The 20,276-nt window shown below is 41.5% G+C and overlaps 1 protein-coding gene across 1 annotated transcript in view; it reads left to right on the top strand.

The window, feature by feature from the left end:
• The window catches only part of snd1 (staphylococcal nuclease and tudor domain containing 1), a 284,136-nt gene that overhangs the window by 31,950 nt on the left and 231,910 nt on the right, over nucleotides 1–20,276 (top strand). Inside the window, exon 10 of the mRNA XM_041780449.1 lies at nucleotides 5,400–5,504. Within this exon, the coding sequence (XP_041636383.1) occupies nucleotides 5,400–5,504 (105 nt within the window). The remainder of the gene's footprint in view (nucleotides 1–5,399; nucleotides 5,505–20,276) is intronic.

Here is a 20,276-nt window from a genome sequence, read left to right as displayed (position 1 = left end):
ATCTCCCTCTTCTCTTTTTCCCCATCACCTTTCTGCATCTTCCATCTTTTACTGCATCTCACTCTCTCTTTTCTTCATCTCTCACCCATCTCTTTCTGCATCTCATTCTATCTTTCCGCCTTTTCTTCTGCCATCTTTCTTCACCTCCCTCTAATTTTCTGCATCTTGCGTCTTTCTGCATTTCTTTCTTCTCTCTTTCTGCATCAAGCTCTTCTTTCTGCATGTCTGTCTTCTCTTTTTTTGTGTCTCCCTCTTCTCTTTTCTGCATTGCATTCTGTCTTTCTGCCTTTTCCTCTGCTGTCTTTCTTCATCTCCCTCTTTTTTCTGCCATCCTGTCTTTCTGCATCAAGCTCTTTTTTCTGCATGTCTGTCTTCTATTTTTCTACATCTCCCTTTTCTGTCTTTCTGCATCTCCCTCTTGTTTCTTTTTTCACCTCTGTCTTCTCTTTTACTGCGTCTCCATCTTTCCCTCTGCATTTTTCTCTTCTTTTTTTCTGGATCTACCTCTCGTCTCTTTCTGCATCTATTTCTCAGCCTCTCCTCCTATCCCTGTACAACCCCAACACATTCCCAGCAAATTGCTGTTCAAAATGAGTCTGGTCCTTTTTAGGGTTTCTGTCAGGTCAAAGGAACTTGTATTTTATTTAGACTTTGAGTCTTAGTGCTGAGCTCATGGTGGATTTATGCTGGGTCTTTGTATACAATATTAAAAAAAAATTTGGTCTAGATCTGCCCTCTTTGTAAAGCATTCTGAGATGACATTGTTTACAAATTGGTGCTACACAAGTAAAGATTGATTTATTGGTAACTTGGGCCAGAGATTTAAAACAATGCCTGACAAAGCAGCTAGATGTGATATGATGAAATAAAATACAACTTGATTCAGTATGATACAGTTACATTCAACACAATACCATCACCTTGGAGAAACGTTTCCATGACTCATGTGCTGCACATACACTTAAGGTTTTATAAAGACATTAACTACTGGATGCTAAAATGATTTAAAGAAGCATTGTCCAGATGCTTTGAGTATTAGAGGGTTAATATACTGGTGACATGGAGCAATGAAAACAGTTGTTAGAGAGTGTGTTACTCTTAAAACACTGTTTAAAAGAGAAAGTAAGCCTATCTTGACTGTCAGTGTTCTTTCTCTGTTAAAATATGCCAGACAGGCTGGTTACAAGGTCAGACACCTATTTTAAGAAATTAAAAAGTCTCTTTTCTTAGAAGATAATAAAGAAAGATTATATTGGTTCATGCCCCAGTTTAAATAAGCTGAGTGATCAGGTCACAGAAGTCTCTCTAAATTATTGGTGTACCCACCTGGGATGGCGTCTAGCATACTCATCAGCCTGTTTCCAGCAGCATCCAGAGGCTACACGCCAGCTTAATGTGTTTATCATGGCATCAAAAAAAAGAAAAACACCTAGTTTAAATGAAGCCGTGTAATTTGGCTGACAAACACCGCCATAGGTGTCTCCTTTAAGGGAGATCATCCGACATGAGTAATGAGCTAAGTCCTGGCTAAGCCCTGGCTCGGCCCTGTGGTTAAAACAAACTTAATGGATTGGACTGACAAAACCAACACAGTCCCTGACAGCAGCCAAGATCCCTTCTTTTCACCGTGACTGATCCAGGCCACTGCAGATGTCGTGTCCGACTCAGACAGAGGGTGGCAGTAGATCCCCACCTCTCAGTGTCACATTAGACCAGTGAGTCATGCTGCCCGCCTATCTGTCTCCTCTGCCTGCTCACTCGACCCCTCATGGCAGCTACTTTGCAAAGACTTTTTTTGCTGTATTTTTTTCCCCCTACATATTCTCCATCTTCTTTTCTGGTGATATTTGCTGAGAGATTACAGTCTGTCTCCTTGTCTCGTCTATCTTTGGTGCGTGCTGATCCCTTCTCCTTCGCCTCTGTCGTCTCGCCTCCCCCGGCTGATAATTAGTCGGTAAATGCTGAGCCATTTTCTCCTGCTCCCGCCACATTCTCTCCGTTTGCACTTTATTTACTCAGGCAGGGCCTCAAAATGACCTTGTTATAGTGTGAATTCGTGCAGGCTACTATGCCTGCATGTGTGCAGCCCCCCCCTCTCTCTCTTCTGCTCCCTATGTCTTCCTCTCTCTCCCACTCAGCTCACTGATTAGTATATGATGTATTTTGGCTGCTGTTGTAGGCAGCCTGTTGAGCATGTGAGCCCAGGCTAATTTCTGTTCTCTGGTGGCGATTGCTATGGCTGACTTGTTTTCATGGAATAATGAGTCTTAAACACCTGGAAATGTGCCTGCCATACTCTCAAAACGGTTCCACTCAACCATAAGAATTCAAAAGAAATTTTGGTTTCCCTACCAGTGGCACAAACACCCACATGGACCAAAAAAAACTCTCAAAGCATGGACAAAACCTGCATCCCTTACTTTTAGGGCTCTAACTCGAGCTCAGCCTACATATGAAGAGCACTTTGAGTGATGATGAGGCCATTTAATGCACAAGTGGGAGGCAACATGTGTAGGGCGATTGATTTCTCCGTGTCTTACAAGCGGCCTACTTAAAGGCTCTAGGCTTGGATGCCTCCTCCATCTCGGTCACATTATACCCCCAATCTGTCTTCCCATTTAGGAGGGCACAGACGCACAGAAAGGCACATACACAGGCTGGGTTTAGTCCAAGCAGAACCTCCAGTGTTGAAAAATGAAGTCCGTGTGGAAGTGCAAAAATCTGCAGTTCCTCCAGTGTCCACTGGAGGCTGCCACTAAATGTGAAAGAAGCACCATTAGGTTGTGCCATTGGGGTGCTCAATTATGGCAAAGTCCCCCCGAGATCTTTGGCGGCCCCCTTGGGCTGCCCAGACCCCTGGTTGGGAACCAGTGTTGTACTGACATGAGAAGCTAGCTTTGTCTCTTCAACATATTGTAAAAAAAAAAAAAAAACATTTTTGTCACAAAAATGCTTTTATTTAAACGGCGATAGACTATCAACTGAATAAACCTTGTGGGGTGAGCAACCAAGTAATGAAGAAATGTCTTTTTAACACAAGCCCCCGTAGCTAGCTCCCATTTGAGTGTCAGTTTCCTTTCCTTCATCCTTTGTCGTTACTTAATCCACATTAAAAAAGCCAAACTAGTACCAAATGAAAAGTTGAATTTCTGGTCACAACAAGGAAGACTGGACAGACATCAGATCGGGGCTTACGGCTCATTTATGCTCCGCGTTTGAATGGTATATGGATATGGGTGGACCTTTCAGTCCGTACTCGTTCATTTCGCCCGTTCTCTCGAAGTTTATGGATACGGATCAAACATTGCAATACCGCTGAAATTCATGGGGCAGTGTTGAGCAGTGCAGCCAGCAGTACCACCCAAATTGGCAACCACAACAAAGGAGAAACACTTGGAAAAAACTTAATCGAGTTTTCTGAGGAAATGGAAACAAATGAGTGAGTAATTGAAAAATACAAACCTATCAGTGATGTTAGCTCACCGGGACAAAAAGACAGACAGCTACAAGAACACAGCTGAGTAGAGGAGAGACCGTTCTTTCTTCACTCTAAGGGACAGAAATGAAAGTAGCTCAGTAAGAGGTGATGATCTCTAGTGGATTCGTTTTTCAATGTCCACTTCAACATAATAGACGAACGTCAGTGTGAGGTATTGACGGTTGTCAACTTCAAAAGGACCGGATCTATTTTCATGCGTGTGTAGAGCATATATGAGCCTTTAATGTGCTTAAACGTGGCAAAACTGTACTGAACCAAACTAGATGGCTTTGTGAAAACGGACCACACATGAGTAGGGTGTGATGTTGCTCGTCCAGGCATTTGATAGTGGCTTCTTTAATTCATGCCTGCTGCCTTTTTTTGCCGGAATATTTCACTACTTTCAGGACACAGAAGTAGCTGAAGAATACAGTATGTTTATATTTTTTGCACTTTGAATGGCTGGCATAGTCATGAACAGCTAAAAACATGATCTATTTGGTAGCATTCACTATGCAGAAATCACTGCTTGCCCCGCAAGGGGGAGTTCTCTTCTGCCAGCAAGACATCATCTGTAAGAACCTATAGTAACATGATGTGGATAAGTTAAAAATGCAGGCTTTGACAGGTCAGATCTCTTCTTTAGAGGAGTTTTAAAAATGTTTGTTTGATGGATGGAGGTCAAATCAGTCATCTTTGATGCATTTTAGTTGGTTAGGGAATCCTAATGCTGATTGGCTGTCCTAATTTATCAGTTAATATTTTATCTGTCAGCTAAACTTTGGTCCAGTAGAAGGAATAGAGGTTAGGTTTTATGTTAAAATGCCTGTATTTGCTGCAGAAATAAACAGGTTTGCAGCCTTATGCATGGAATATCTTTATGAAAACTTTACTGGCATGTGATTTTTTAAAAATATCAATTTTGATGTTGATTAAAACTAATTAGGCATATTAAGAGTTTGACCCACAGCTAAGAGTGCTGTAGCTTTTTTTCTAGACAGCTGTGCTTCACATTGGCTAATCTCTTTCCTGACTTTCTACCGTTGGCTTTTCTGTTGTGTCATTGTTTATAATATGCTAAGTAGATGAGCTAGATGGATTGTTATCTGGCTCCACCTCTTTGGCTGCTTCTAGATTAGCAGGAATCAGCATTAAGTGGTGGCATATGGTGACCGCCATCATTTGGCTTCATAATGCCTCTTCAGAACCAAAAGCAAATGTCACTCAGACTACATCCAAGTTTTCTGTGGTAACAAATGTTAGATCTAGTGTCGTTGGTGGGTTCTGTTGCGGAGGAAAAACATTCAAATGCCAAACATAAATAAGTCTAAGTCTTTAGTTCCACTTGTAAACATCTCTAGAACAAAGTGCTGCCAGCCTTTTGTTTGGCAGGGAGCTGTGTAATGCTCCACTCGTCTATCTCTAACAGGATGTTTGTGTTTAAAAGCTCTTTCTCTTGCACTCTGCCCCCCCCCCAATGCCAATCCCCCAGATAGCACATCGTCCTCGCTCCGTCCTCCAAACCATCGCCGGGCCCTGCTGGGGACGACTCGGCTCGCTTAGCTTACTTACTCAGTCACTCAAGGATCACTCTTTCTTACCCCACACTCAGTGCCTTGTGCTCGTGACAGCACACGATCTGCACTGTCACTCTCCTCACTGCCTTTGAATAGATCTTTTCCTCTCCATTTATCCTTTACCTGCTCCTTCACTTCCCATCCTTCTTTCAGTCTGTCTTCCCACCAAAATACAATTCCAGCTTTTATGCTCTGACACTCCTTAGAAGGTTTAACTTTCTTTCTTTTGTAGTTTTCCTCAAGGATCTACATGTTTTCTGGACCCTTAAATTACTCTCTTATTGGGTTTTTTGTGCCATGCAGTGCCTCTATTTGTCAACTCCTCCCTTCTTGTGTTCCCCCAGGTGATGCAGGTGGTCAACGCAGACGCCATGGTGGTTAAGCTCAACTCTGGCGAATACAAGACCATCCACCTGTCCAGCATTCGGCCCCCAAGAATCGAGGGAGAGGTAAAAACAATCCAGTGTCTGTCTGCTTGTGTGCGTGTCAGAGTGAGTGGCTACTTGTGCGTGAATAAGTGGTCGTATGTGGGAGAGCTTGTGGTCAGCCAATTAATCAGCGGCTCCTCGGAGATGACTCGTGTCACTGCTGCAGAGTCGCTTTATATTTATTTAAAGTCAAACACAAGCTGCTTACTTTTCTCTCCACCACCTCCTTGATATTTATCCATCTCTCACGCCCTCCCACATCAGCTTCCTCTCTCCTAGAATATATTTCACCACTTGGTGGCGCCCCTGCAGTTGGGGCACATGCAAGCACAGCAAGACACTTGCACACACCCAGTGGTTGCAGCACTGCAGAGAGGGAGGCAGATCTTTTTTTTCTCCTGGCTTGTTCCTCCTTTACTCCCCCATTCTAGTCAGAGTCACTCCATGATTGTAAAAAGCATAAACCTACATATGTATAGGCTCGCATACATCATTAGTCATGACAGGGAGAACAAATTTATCCACAGAACAGACAGTGAACATACAGTGACACCTAAACAGAGACACCCACAGTGCTGAATGTCACTCTTTCTACATAACCTAGCCTTCCTCACATATTAGGATTCAGTAGAGACGGAGTAGAACCAGTACTGATGTTTTTGATAACAATTCTGATTTCAGGTGCTGATTCCTGTATTAATATTTGTTTCATTTCTTCTACTTCTCTGAATCAGATGTTAGATATGCAGTTTTGCCAGCTTTAAATCAATGCCACACAAATATGCATCAGCCACTGATGCTGTCAGTGGAGCTCTTCTTCTCCAATAATGATGCTACACTGGTGCATGCCTAGTTTTAAGGTTGGATGATAAGATGATCTTACATCAGGAACAATGATCTGCCGAAGTACACAAATCGCCTTACCGTCTGTTCTAACTGTGCATCTATGTGTTGACTTACTCCTCCCCTCTGCTTCTGGATGCAGCAGTGATTGATGGCTGAAAATGAAACTATAACTTAACATTTTAGTCCTAAAATGAACTCAGACTGGTCTGTATGGAACTGCTTTTTGGTTTTTTAACAGCCAGCGTGCAAAAACAGTCAAACACGCAAGAGACGACACACCACCGTCAGCGGAGGTGAATGTGGCAGAGGCAGATCTAATCCTGTTGTCATAATAATTGTAGTTGATATTAATCTGCTCTTTTGGTGTTTTGCATAGCTATTAAGCCTCTTCCTCCTTCCACATGAGGATTACCTGTGAGGAAAACAGCCTAAGAAGGGCAACTTTTTAAAACTGGACGCTTTTTAAAGATGGAGGCAGTGATTCATATTTATATGATCCAAGCATCTAAGCAGCTCTATTGCTCTCCTCAAGTTCTCTTGTGTTAGCATCTTAGCTGAACTTTCGCTCTGCCATCTCAACAGATAAGATTTATGTGCTGCCATTGTTCTGAATTGCTTTTCTCCAAAGCATACAGACGGGTGGACATTTTGAAAGTTATCCTTCCCTCATCTTCAGTCTGAAAGATTTCTAAGGTGGCAAAAACCGCTGCTCAGACCAGTTTAAGGTACATTTTTACTGATTAAAGGGGTCCACAGACCTGCATTCGGACCTTAGACGTTATGATCGGTTGATTACTGGATTGGATATTTACTCCAAGAGTGCATTAATGACTCATCCAGGAAGTCACAGAAGAACCCAAAACAGCGTCTAAGGACCTGCAGGCCTCGCTTAACTTAGTTAAGGTCAGTGTTTATGAGTCAACCATAAGAGAGACTGGGCAAAAGTGGCATCCATGGGAGAGTTTCAAGGCCAAAACCACTGCTGACAAAAAACAACACAAAGGCTCGTCTTACATTTGAGAAACATCTCGATGATCCCCAAGACTTGTGGGAAAATATTCTCTGGACTGGCAGGATTAAAAGCTGAACTTTTTGGCAGCCTGGCATAAAACTACAACAGCGTTTCATAAAAAGAACGCCATTGTTGGTGTGATGGTCTGGGTCTGCTTTTGCCACTTCTGGACCTGTAGGACTTTGTTTAACTGACGGGACCATAATTCTGCTCTCTACCAGAAAATCCTGAAGGGGGATGTTCAGCCATCAGTTTGTGATCTAAGGCTCAAACGTACTTGGGTTATGCAGCAGGACAATTATTCGAAACACGATAGCAAGTCCACCATTAAATGGCTTCAAAAATGGAGGTTTTGGAGTGGCCTAGTCGGAGTCCAGACTTAAATCTGATGGAGATACTGTGGCAACTTTGAACAGGCTGTTAATGGCTTGGATGGCTTTTTCCCCCTTAATGAATGAAATAATCATTTGTGTTTATTCAGGTTAATATTCAAATTAGTTGGATGATCTGAAACATTAAAGTGTGACAGATATGTGAATAAAAGAGAAATCATGAAGGGGGCAAACACTTTTTCCACATTCTTTGTTCACCAGAGTCTCCTCATCAATGCAAACTAAAGTTCCTGACAGGAGTTTTAAATCAAAGCCATTGTTTTCTGTTCTGTTCCATTTCCTTTTCTTTATCATTCATAACGTTCAATTTGAAAACCTTGTTTATAGATGTAGAAAATTGTATTTATATTTCTCAATTGTCCTTAATGCATGTGCCTTTAAAATGCTACAATTTTGTAAATAACAGACTCTAGATGTCTGAAAATGTCACACTGATTATTAGAAAGTTTTATTGTTGAAACAGTTGTGATTGTTCCCTTTTGTCAATGACAGGATAGTTCCATATTTCCAATTAAACCCTTCTCTCCCTTTTTTCAACACGTCTGAATGAGTTTGATAACCATTCCAGCAGTCCACACTGTTTACCTTCATATTTGTTTACGGCCGAGTCAATGCTTCCCAAAGCCTGGTTGTAAAAGTCAGATTGCAGAATGTCTGCAACAGCCCTTTAAATTTCCTGTTGTGATTGTTTTTGTCTTTATTGACTCTTTCTCAGTTTGTATTTCAATTTATGGGTTCCTCTTTCACATCCTTTCCTTTTTATTGTTGTTTAGTTTTGATTCTCTCGCCTCTTCCTCCTTCCATATCTTTGTCTTCCTCTTTCCCCTGGTGTTGTTTGTGTCTTGTATCATTAAAAGACCACTTCTCTCTCTCTCTCTCTCTCTCTCTCTCTCTTTGCCTCCCTCACTTCTTTCTGTCCTCCTCTCCCTAACTTTCTTCTGCATCCTCTCCCTCTGGGTGAGCCAGTGTGGTCAGATTGCTGACCTGCAACGTGCCCTGTGTATGTGTTTATCCTCCTCAGCTCTCTGTGGTAGTTACAAGCTTGTGGGCAAAAGATTCTTCATTTTGTTTCACTTTCTGTGTATTACATATCTTCGGCTCCCAATCCTTATCCAACCTCATCTTGAGCTTTTCCTGCTTTCCTTTCCTTTCTTTCTACATTTTCTTCTTTTGTCTTTCTTTTTTCTTTCCCTTTGTCTTAATTTCCTCCTTATCTCTTTTGTCTTACATCGCCTGTTTTCCTTCTGTGCCTCACTCTGTCTCTGCCTGCACCAGATGCCTCAGCAGTATGTGTTTTGTGCTTCATTACGCTGTCGTATGTTACAGGGAGCCAGAGAGAGCGGGCCCAGATGTGTTTGAATTCTATTGGTGTTGTATTGGCACTGTTTCTTAAACTGCGTACATGCTTATTAACCATGTGCTGGCATATGATTGCGTATTTATTACATTAGGTCATCTTGGGAGAAGCTGACCGAACTTATGGACTGAATTTAGTGGGGTTTTTTATGGATCCTGGCCACAATAACATTTCTGTCTTGCCTCAGGAACTCGTGTTCTCCTTTTACTAGTAGACTCTGTAGCTTCAGTTAATGGCTTCTGCCTCTCTGTCAGAGCTTTTTGGCACTTTGCCAGACATAAATGAGAGGCTTAGTGATTAGTATGTTATAGGAACAGGTATGATGTTTTTTTAACTAGAAAATGGAAATAAAGTGTTATGTAGGCTATCAAGGGTTATACTCATGTATTACACTCAACCAAAGTGAAAAGGGGCCACATATCAACGCCTGGAACAAAGGCTAGCGGAGCTAGGTGCTAATGTTAGCCATGCTCTACACCAGTGGCACACCGGGTTGCCAGATCTGTCTGGGCGCCTGCGCCTTCATGCTGCACTTTCCGATGATGTCACAAATATTGTTGACTACGGCAACTCCATGTGGACAAACCACAATGCAGCCGAGTTGATTGGTGGATTAATATTTTAATAATTCATTTCAAGATGGATATTCTTGTTTTTTACTTAAAGTGACCGATTTTTTTGTAAAGTTTTTTTTTCATGAAGATCCTTCTTTTGTAGCTAAAACTAATATTTTAACTATTTAATAGTAGAAAGATATTTGTAATGAAAAATATATAGGTTTATAAAAGCAAAAAAATATCATTTTAATGAGTAATTGTTTTGCTTTTCAAAATTGAATTATTTGTTTCTCTCACTTGTTAAACTATTGTTTAAGACATCAGTCACAGACCGTACTTCTGATAAACAGCAAAATCAGACAGCAAGTCATGGCCATTTGAGACACAATAAATGTCACAGAAAATTAAATATTTTATTCAAAATGATGTTTCTCACACCCTCAGCATCACCGCTAAACACACCGAGGGTTGAAACTGTATTTGTGGGTCTGTCGTTCATTACTCCCTTTATAACTTTTATTATTAAATGGCAGAAATTTTTCAGAAGTTTCAGGACTTTTCATACGTCTCATCATTAAATAAAAACGTTTTTCAACGCAAAACACACAGCATTGGAAAACTATCAAGGTACAGCAACAGAATGAGGTATTAATGAATTTACAAGGACTGTAATGGTGTCATTGTAGTAGCTTTATCATTTGAATCCAAACTTAAATTTTCAGCCCTCATATTTTTAGTGCTCTGTTTAGACAAGAGTGGCCTCTTTGGGACTGCTTAAGGACACTCATGTTTTTTGGAGTTGTTGCATAAGATCTGTTGCTGCAGTTTGTGTTTTGTTAAGAGTTGTTCATGGTGCTGATGCTGGTTTTGCTTGTTAGCTATAGTTATTTCTGTCTGCGAGCTAAAGAGCTGCCTTCCTCCCTGTCTGTATTGCCGTTGGCACAGCTTTGAGTGTTGTCGCTATGGCAGCGATGCTGAGCTGTGATGAGGCTGTGATGAGCTCTCGGACTGCAAGGTAGAATAAATATATCTGATAAAGAAGCATTGGTATTTGTGTGACATATTCATTAAATGTTTTCTTTCGATTCACGGAATTTTTACGTCCTGTCCTCGTTTAACCTCAACATGAGCTGTTTCCTCAGGTGAGCCGGGTAACTTAATTTCATGCCCTGTCTAACCTCCTTTACAGAGGCAGATATAGTACTTCACCAAGGTTTTTTACTGGCTAAAACGAGGCAGAGGTGGATCCTTTGTTACTCTCTGCACATATGGGCATGTGTACAGTGCACACTGGCTCAGTTGAGCACTCTTTACAAGCAACACAGGCTTTTTTCATTGAAAATTAGTATTCTTGGTGTATTTTTATGCACCAATTTGGCAATAGATGAAATCTAGTTGTAATAGCTGAGCCCACTCTTTGTGTTGATCACAATGAAACATTTCTTCGTTAGTCTACCAGACAGTGAGAGGATTTTGTGGCAATAACAAGCATTTACCTTCTTTGTGTGCATTTGTTATCATTATGTCGTGGCGTGACATAACTTTTCATCACATGGTGACATGCAATGTCACAGGCGTGAGGCTTCATATATTTAATAAACATCACTGAAATGTATTACTGGGATGAAACTAGAGAAAATGAGAGACAGACAGCGAGCATTAATCATTGACATCAATCTGCATGCAAGTAACGAGAGATTCCATTTTCATGATTAAATGTCCTGTTTTTTGTTTTGTGTGTTTTTTCTCTGTATACCTGTCAAGTCTAGTTAAGCGCATGAAATTCACTGCAGTCTCTGTTAGCAGACACAAACGGTGACAGCTGTCTCTTGAATGATCCCTCTGCAGGTCAAACGTGCACTCACAGATACATTGTACCCCATAGTTTACATTTAATTATTGGCAGGGACATTTTAGTGGCAGCTGGATATAGTAGACGCCTTTCCCTTTAGGCACTCTTTATCTTAGTACAATAATTGGCGACGTGTCTGTCTGTGTTGATTTGCACGCAACACTGTTGCTCCATTTGTCCTTGATAACTCTCAGAGGACTTCTTGGGTATACTGGTTTGAAACTGGAACCATCAAAGAACTCAGAAATATGGACAGATTATGGACAAGTCCAGATTGTTATATTCCAAATGTTGCACCATCAGTCAACATTCAGAGTCCTATGCCTCATTCCATTTACTTCAGAGCTGGGAATGACATCACCCCCAATTTGAATGCTATCCATTTTCTATGATCTCTTTGAGGCAGAGCTGGAAAACAAGTCAACTTTGCGGAAACACTCACAAGGAGACGTAGTAAGCTCTCTTTAAAGCACTTCTCTGTGTTCATATTAAACAACATAAAAGGGGATGTGTCACGTTTCTGTTGGAACCATTCACGAGAAATCACGGTTTAATTGTTGTTTTGTCAGCTGTTGCTGGTGCTGCATAAACATGTTTGAATATGGGTCTGTCCCTGTATAGCCAGCAGCAGGTGGACCATGTGATGCTTTGTTAAAGCTCCACAAAAACGTGTGCACTCTGAAACTTTGTAAATGAGTCAAAAGGCACAACTTTAATTTTTTTGCTGTGTAGTTGGCGCAGAGATGCTGAGCCACCATGCAGTTATCCTGGGGTTAAAACAATCCTTTCCATGCAAATTGGCCCTTATTTAATTAAAGGCCACGTATTTTACCCCTTTCAGACAAGTTTATATTGGTCTCAGAGGACCCCAAAATATGCTTGTGAAGTCTGTTGCTGAAAAAGCACTCCAGTATTGGATTTTTGCATGCTTAATATTCCCTCTGTTTTAGCCCTTCTCAGAACAAGCTTTTTTTGTGTCTGTGGCTTTAAATGCTAGTGATCTGTCTCACTCCGCCCCTGACAACGCCCCTCAGGAAATGGATGTGGCTCTGAGCTGAGAGGAGGATCAGGAGAGGAAGGCGGAACTCTCCCCCGAGCGGGGAAGGCCAACCGAACCTGGGGGCGGGGCTAATACCCAACATGACACGAATAGCTGAGAATGTCTTGTTTCATCACACATTTTCTGAAAGGTGTGGGGGGGGGGGTTCTGATTCTTGGGGGGGGATTGTGGACAAGCCAGGGGCACATATTTTTGTTAGAAAAGCCTGAAAAAGTGTATTTTGCATAATATGTGACATTTAAGTATCTATTGACGAGGACTGAAATAGCAGGGTATAAATTAGGCGTGCACAGTATTATCCATCTGGTATCAGAATCAGTAGATTTTAGCTTAAAAAGGCAAATATCAGTATCAGCAGATATAAAAATTTCTGCCAATATTTACATCTGATATTTAGCCTGTGTATTTCAAATATTGACAGTAAATTGTGTCCATATATGCTATTAAAATAGTGGAGTTTCAGGCTGAACCAACAGACCTATGTTAGTTAGCCTTTTTCTTTATTTATCCTCAGGACTGAAGTTTGTGTCCTTGGTCATCCTCAAACCTAAAAGTGTGTCCAGAAGGACTGAAACTTCTTGTCTGAAAAGCATATTTAAATACCGGTAAGGATATTGTTATCGGCTAAAAATTAATCTGTAAATATTGGCATATCAGATATCAGAAAAATCCAACATCGTGCATCCCTTGTAGAAAAAGAGTAAAAATGAGTGTACTGTCCGTGAAAGCTAATGGAAATGAACTGCAGTTTTATGATGCACAAACTGTCCAGGGATCAGGAAACAATTCCACCTCTGTATGGCTTTAAAAGTAATGATGATAAATGATTTTTAAATAAGGTCAGTAAATATTACTTTGACAGTGCTGTAACGAAGCTATAACAAGGAGTTAAATCAGTCTGAGACTGATAGTGTTTAGTTTGTGTAAGATTTGCTCATAGTGTTGCCATTTGTTATTTGGTAACTTGGATTCAGTTCTAGCCTCTAGTAAATATGCTGTTTGTTTCGCACAAGCACAACACCTACGCCAGGGGTCGGCAACTAAGTTTGGCCTTGGGCCAAATTTTTTTCTGACCAACTCAATGGCGGGCCAAAATTACATCTTCATCAGGCAAAACCTGTCTTTCCTACTAAAAAATACTTTTTTTCTCATCTATACTATTATATCTTGTACAAAAATGTAATTTAATAAAGTTATTTATTTAAAATCAATGAATTTGCTACAGGCTGTTTTTATTTATTTATTTGATCTTTGAGCCAAGCATGTTATTTGTTTTAATTCAATGAAACAGATTTTGCACTTTGTCTGTTACAGTGACACACAGAGAGCGATTTTTCTTTTTTTTTCCTCCTTTTTCTCAGAGCACACATGTGCCAGTTAAGTTCCTACCTCAAACCAGTGTGTGTCTGAAGTCTAGCAGATGCTGCTTTATTTTATTTTATCACGACTTTTGAATAAATGTCCTGAAATCTGTGTAGATTTGTCATTAATCAATGTTATCTGGTGGGCCAGGTATTGGGCCGCCAGTTGCCTACCACTGACCTACGCTTTAAGTAAATTAAAGATGTGATGCCATAAAAATGCTTGTAGATTTGATTTGAAGTGCTGTTAAAATGTACAGTTTGAGTTTAAAGAAAGTCTGTTAAAGAGGATTTGTGAAACATTTCTGAATTGTAGCCCTGTAGCTGAAGAAAAACTTGAAAATGACACCCAGGTACCAACCATTCGATTGGAATTTAGGCAAAAAAGAACAAAAAAATCCTCTCTCGTTTTTACTCATGTCCTGGAAGGCTAACACCTCAGAGAAGGATTTCTTAGTTTACATGCAGTGTTTTCATGCCAACCCGTGATTTCTCAGAGCTTGTGAGCAGCAGGAGCATGCCCCGTCTTTTAGCTTCAGACACAAGAGGTCACAGCAGGTATCTCCCTCAGCCGGAAATCTACACACGCTGACATCATGTTGGCTAACACTGTCACAAGTGAGCCGGGCCTTTTTACTTACAGTGCAGCAGACAGAAGACGCAGACGCCGTCACGGTTTGCAGCACAGACATGCTCACACATAGACGGAGACATGCTTGGTTAAGCTGCATTAGCTTATGTCAGGAAACATCTTGGAAATTGGCATCAGCATGTGCATAAACATGGATTATGCAGACATGTGCTGTTCATGAGTACGCACAAACATTCCAGATGTGAGCATGTAGCCCGTCTATGAACCGTCTCGAAAAGCTCCAGAGGAAAACAGACCCAGAAATTTAGCATTGTGGCACTTGTGTGGGTGTTTTTGTCTGTGTATTCTCTAGAGGTCTGTAGGGATTTTCTCGTGCCAGTTGTCATTATTATCCCTGTCTGCGTGGATGTGCCCGTGCGGCGTTTGACCGTGCATTCTGCAAGCAAGGCCGTTTCTGTGTTGGTGTGCGAGTGCAGACTTTTGTGCGAGGGCACAGGAGGCCAGATGCAGTGTACCAAAGCTCTGATCAACAGTGACTGTTCCTGCCAAGCTCCTCTCCCCCTCTTTGCCCTCCTCCTCACATCTCCTCTGGTTCTTTCTAGTCCCACAACAACACACAGTACAGCTGTAAGAGGAGGCTAATTGTTCTCAGACTGACAGATTTGTAAACCAATGGCGTCTTTCTGCAGACAAACATATGAAACGCATCGCTCCCCTCTTCCTCCTTTTCCTCTCTTTTTTTGGCCCCTCTCCCCCCACAGTGGTACTGATGTTGCACATCTTCAGATGTGAGTTATTTTGGGCTTGGGAGTTGGAGTCAGCTTTTCTTCTCTCTTTCTCCTCTCCCTCTTTCTTTTTTTTCCCCCTGCTCTCTTCTTCATTTTCTCTCGTGTGCAGCAGGACAAGCCCAGCGTAAACACGAGTGCAGAGAGATGTCTATGCTACTCAGTGACTCACTCCTACACCCACACTCACTCGCTCCGCCGCTCACCGCGTTTTGTGTGCATACCCGCGCTTTGACGATGCACACGCGTCAAGTCTCGAGTGTTTGTGTGCATGTCGCCTCATGCATTGTAATGTATCTGTGTGCTTATGTGGTTTAAGTAGGGTTAAGGACACTGCTGATGGAGCACATAGAGAGGTCAACTCACTGTCCTTTATATAAGGCAGCACAATGGCTGTGGCTCATCCCTGCGCTGCTCCATGCAGCCCTGCCTACTCGTTGAAACTCTCTACAGTCCACCTCTGTGTGGTGACTTTTGTTAATATTTTTTGCTGCCTGCCTACACCACAAGTCCATCTCTTTGCCCTTGTTTTTATCTCTTTTCCTACCATTTTTGCCTCACATTATCGCGTTTATTTTTATCTAAGACCGCCGCACATTGATTAGCAGTCCTGAAAATACAACGGTGTCAGCACAGGTCAAAATTCAAGCAGCGTGTGGGCAGAATTGAACATTTCCACATCTTTATAATGACATGAGTTGCTTAAAATAATGCAGATAAAACTTACAAAAACATGTTTCTTGTTCCTGCACAGCTTACATTCATTCATTTATCATCTCCAGCAATAGCTATATAGTAGTAGGCTTTGTTGCTAGTGTCCTGCATGTGATAATGATTCAATTTCACATCAACAACTGCAGTGAAGACATCAAGGTCTTAGGGAAGGTGGTAAATATGGTAATGTGCTAATGCCAGTTTTGCCACTGAGCTAATTATCAAGTCAAGTGTAAGGCAAGATGCTCCACATAAAAAGACAATGAAAAAGATGGTAGTTTGATAGCTGTCGAATAGAGAAGCGACACCATACTGAGGGAAAAAACACTAACATGTTGGACCAAAAGACAGACAGACGGGTAAAAAGATGACAGCTAACAAAACAGCAAAATGGAAGTGGCATTTGGCTTTGATTGAGTGAATTTGGTTCTGAACTTAGTGTTGTATTTGTGATATTTGCCTTGTTTTCAGTGACTTTTCAGCATTGCAAATATCACTATTGTAATATTGCTCCTCAGATGTAATACTCTTGTTTATTTTCACTCTATTTAAAGCAACATTTTGCACAGACGAGCCCATCTGCTCCTCGCAACAATGTCTTTCTTCCTCCCTTCTTTGTTTTCATCCCTTCCCTCCCTCCCTCCCTCCTCCTCACTTCCTCCAAATCTTCTGTCTGGCCATGTGTGCGCCCCCAGCATGCCCCCAGCCTGCCATGACACGCTTCGACCTCAAGTTTGGGAGGGAGGGTCGCCCACCTCGTGATTCACTCTTGCACTTTTGGCCTGGTGAGGCAGATTGGAAGCCAGTATGTGTCCTCACTACTGGATGAATATTTTTTGGCCATGCTGCACTGTTTGGCTGGGACTTTTAAAAAGCAGGGACTTGGCTTTCTTGCATTTGGCAGAGGGAAAGTATACTAGAAATGATACTGTGTCTGTACTTCTTGAAATACTGCTACCTGTATCTCTCAAATATTAGAAAATTGGGAAACACAAATTGTTACAAAATGGGCCATTTATACAAAGAGTATTCCCATTCCCCCCTTGCATGTGTTACCCTTTTATTGATTCATAAATCAATAATGGTTAATACAATTAGGCTTTTTGATATTTAAGGAACTGTTTTCTACAAGTGATATCAAATAAACAAAAATATGTAAGGTAAAATAAATGATTCAATAAAATTCCCCCCATTTAAAGCGACGGACCTAATTCAACAGAGGTCCAGCCAACTGGTGCTAGTAGTGTCACAGTTAGTGAAACGGGGATCACCTGGGTGCAGTGAATGTGTCTCAAGTAATGATATTATAAAGACACTTGTGTTTGGAAGGTCCAGTCACATGTTCATCAGTATTACTGGCTACCATTACACCATGAAGACAGAGGAACACCCCAAGCAACTCGGAGCAAAGTTTATTGAAAAGTGTAAGTCAGGAGATTGATACAAAAATTGTTCAATGCACCGAGCATTCCCTGGAGTTCAGTTAAATCTATCAAGAAATGAAAGGAATATGGTACATGTGTAAATCTGCCTAGATCAGGCCGTCCTCACAAACTGAGTGACCATGCAAGAAGGAGACTGGTGAGAGAGGCCACCAAGACACCTATGACTAGCAGCTGAGATTGGAGAGACTCTGCATACAGCTGTTGCCTGAGAAAGTCACTGTTGAAGAAAACTCAGATTAAATCTGGACTAGAGTTCACCAAGAGGCGTGTTGGAGACTCCATGGTCAAGTGGATGAAGTTCTTCGGTCTGATGAGATCAAAATGGTGCTTTTTGGCGTCGGACAAGGCGCTATATTTGGTAGACACCAAACACTTCACATCGCCACAAACACACCATCCTCACTGTAAAGCACAGTGGTGGCAGCATCATGGTGATGGGATGCTTCTTGGCAGCCGGCACTGGAAGGCTTGTAAAGGTAGAGGGTAAAATGAATGTGGCAAAATATAGGAAAATCCTGCCGGACAATCTTATTCAGTCTGCAAGAGAACTACAGCTTGGGGGAAGATTTATTTTCTATTAAGACAGTGACTTGAAGCATGCAGGGAAAGCTACAGTAATGGTTTAAGGACAACAAGGTGAATGTTCTAGAGTCGATGAGTCAAAGCCAAGACCCCAATCCAGTAGAGAATTTGTTGCTGGACTTATAAGGGCTGTTCACACCCAATCTCTGTACAATCTAACAGAGCTTGGGCAGTTTTGCAAAGAAGAATGGAGTAAAATTGCTCTGTCCAAATGCAAGCCTGACTGAGACCTATTCACACAGACTCAGAGCTGTGATCAGCCACAGATGCATCTCCTAAATACTTTGTAGAAATCTATTTTGACTTTGACATTAAAGGGTTTTTTTGGCATAAAAGCCAAGTTATATTGACCATGACTGATTTATAAAATCAATAATAGAGTAAAACATCCATGGGGGTGAATACTTTACTAGGCCCTGTAAAGAGGCTTTGTTTTTGGATGGATCCTCAGTATTATCTAGAGTGAGCTGCACAAATTAGCTCATTTTTCCGCAGCTGAATGCATGAATACAAATAAATGTCAACAATATTGAAGCTTTCCTCATAGACTCTAACACTGCATCATTGTGCCTGTCTGCAAGGCCAGTTCGACCGTCTGTCCTGTAAAAACAAAAATTAAAAACGGCTCACGTGCTTGGTCTCAATTATTTTTCATACGACACCCTTATTAATGAGTTCACAATGAGAGCATGAGCTGCAACCTGTCCCAGCTGTCCCGGCAAATTTAACCTGCGCTGGTCTGCCAGCAGCTAATCATGAATTGAGTGGCTGTTTTGTTGTTATGGCGCTAGAGGTAATTTCATTCTGAAATCCAGGGTTGTCTCTGGAGTCTATCAGTTCAAGTCAGATTAGTAATGACTGGTTTGTATTCCGGGCAATAATGCTGTGAATGTAATATTATTATATTAGATAGATTAGATTTTGTATTGTCAAATGATAACCAGTGATATCCTTCTTGCTCTAGCTTCAGGAGGTGTATGCCTTCCTTTTGTCTCTCTCCCTTCTGTTTCATCATCCTCTGCAGCCCGTTTATACATGCATTATTTAGTTATGTTCTAAATACAATGGCAAATGTTGGTTGTCAAAGGCTACAAGTGCACTCCTTAATCAAAAAATAATGTCTGCTTTCTTCGATAAATTCACAAACAGCGGTGCAGCTCTGTCAAACTATGATTTACACACAAAAAAACCCTTCTCTTCTCAATCTTTAATTACTCAACTAATACAGTACACTCCCAGCAAACAGCACAGCCAAACATCCAAAAGCACGACGTGCTCCTGAGTCATGAATTTCACCCTTGAAGTTCCAGAAGCTGCAAATGCTCCCAGCTGTAGCATCCTCGCATTTTGCAGTCCAGCTCCCTGCAGCCCCTGCGACACTGTACCATCCAGCTAGCGTCATGCCTCTGCAATAGTCAAAGACGATTCCTGACATTAAGCCGGTAATTTGGAACGAAGGGGAATTTACCCCAAATAGCACAGAACTCCCTCGGAGCGGAGTACAGAGCAAGCTGTTGTTATTGGGTCACGGATGAAACATAACAGGGACTCTCTCTCCTCTTTCTGTAACCTTGCTGCAACTGCATTATCACAGCTTTAGGATGGTTTACATGGATTGTGTTTATGGCCGAGGATTTAATTGAAGCCAGCACCACCAGTGTCTTGGGAGTGAAGTTGAAATCAGCTCTGAGGTCCAATAATAACTGTAAACTCCAGATTATAGGTAGCACCGGTGTATAAGCCGCAGTCTGTTGTTCCCTCCCAGAGGGACAAAAAAGGTTTAAACGGTCCTATGTGAGGTTTCTGCTGCATTCAGGAAAGTCCAAAATGTGCAGTTTTTGCACAGCTGTGTTGCTCTTTTAGTGCAGTACCTTCTGTTTTTGCCTTTCAGAGATTGCACAACTGTTAGCTATGATACGGTAGTTGAGCTTTCAGCCTGCAGTTTCATAGTCAGTCTGTGCACCTCTGTCCGTCACTATTTGACTTCAGTTGTGGAGTTTTGATCAAACCAGCTTACCAGTTTTCTTCAAATGCAGGATTATGACTAGAGTTTTAATAGCACAATTGAAAACACGTCTGATTCTGCTGAAAATACAGGTATTGGTATCAGTGAGTACATGTTTATGCACTGATCCAATAGGGTTTTGTAGAACTTAATATTTTGCTTCATTTAGCCATACTTTATGAACCTGAAATCAATTCTTTGCTGCTTGAGAACACTGCACAAACAAATTACAG

This window comes from Cheilinus undulatus, linkage group 23 (assembly GCF_018320785.1).
Source record: "Cheilinus undulatus linkage group 23, ASM1832078v1, whole genome shotgun sequence".
Classification (NCBI taxonomy): Eukaryota; Metazoa; Chordata; class Actinopteri; order Labriformes; family Labridae; genus Cheilinus; species Cheilinus undulatus.
This window is presented reverse-complemented; position numbering and strand designations above follow the sequence as displayed.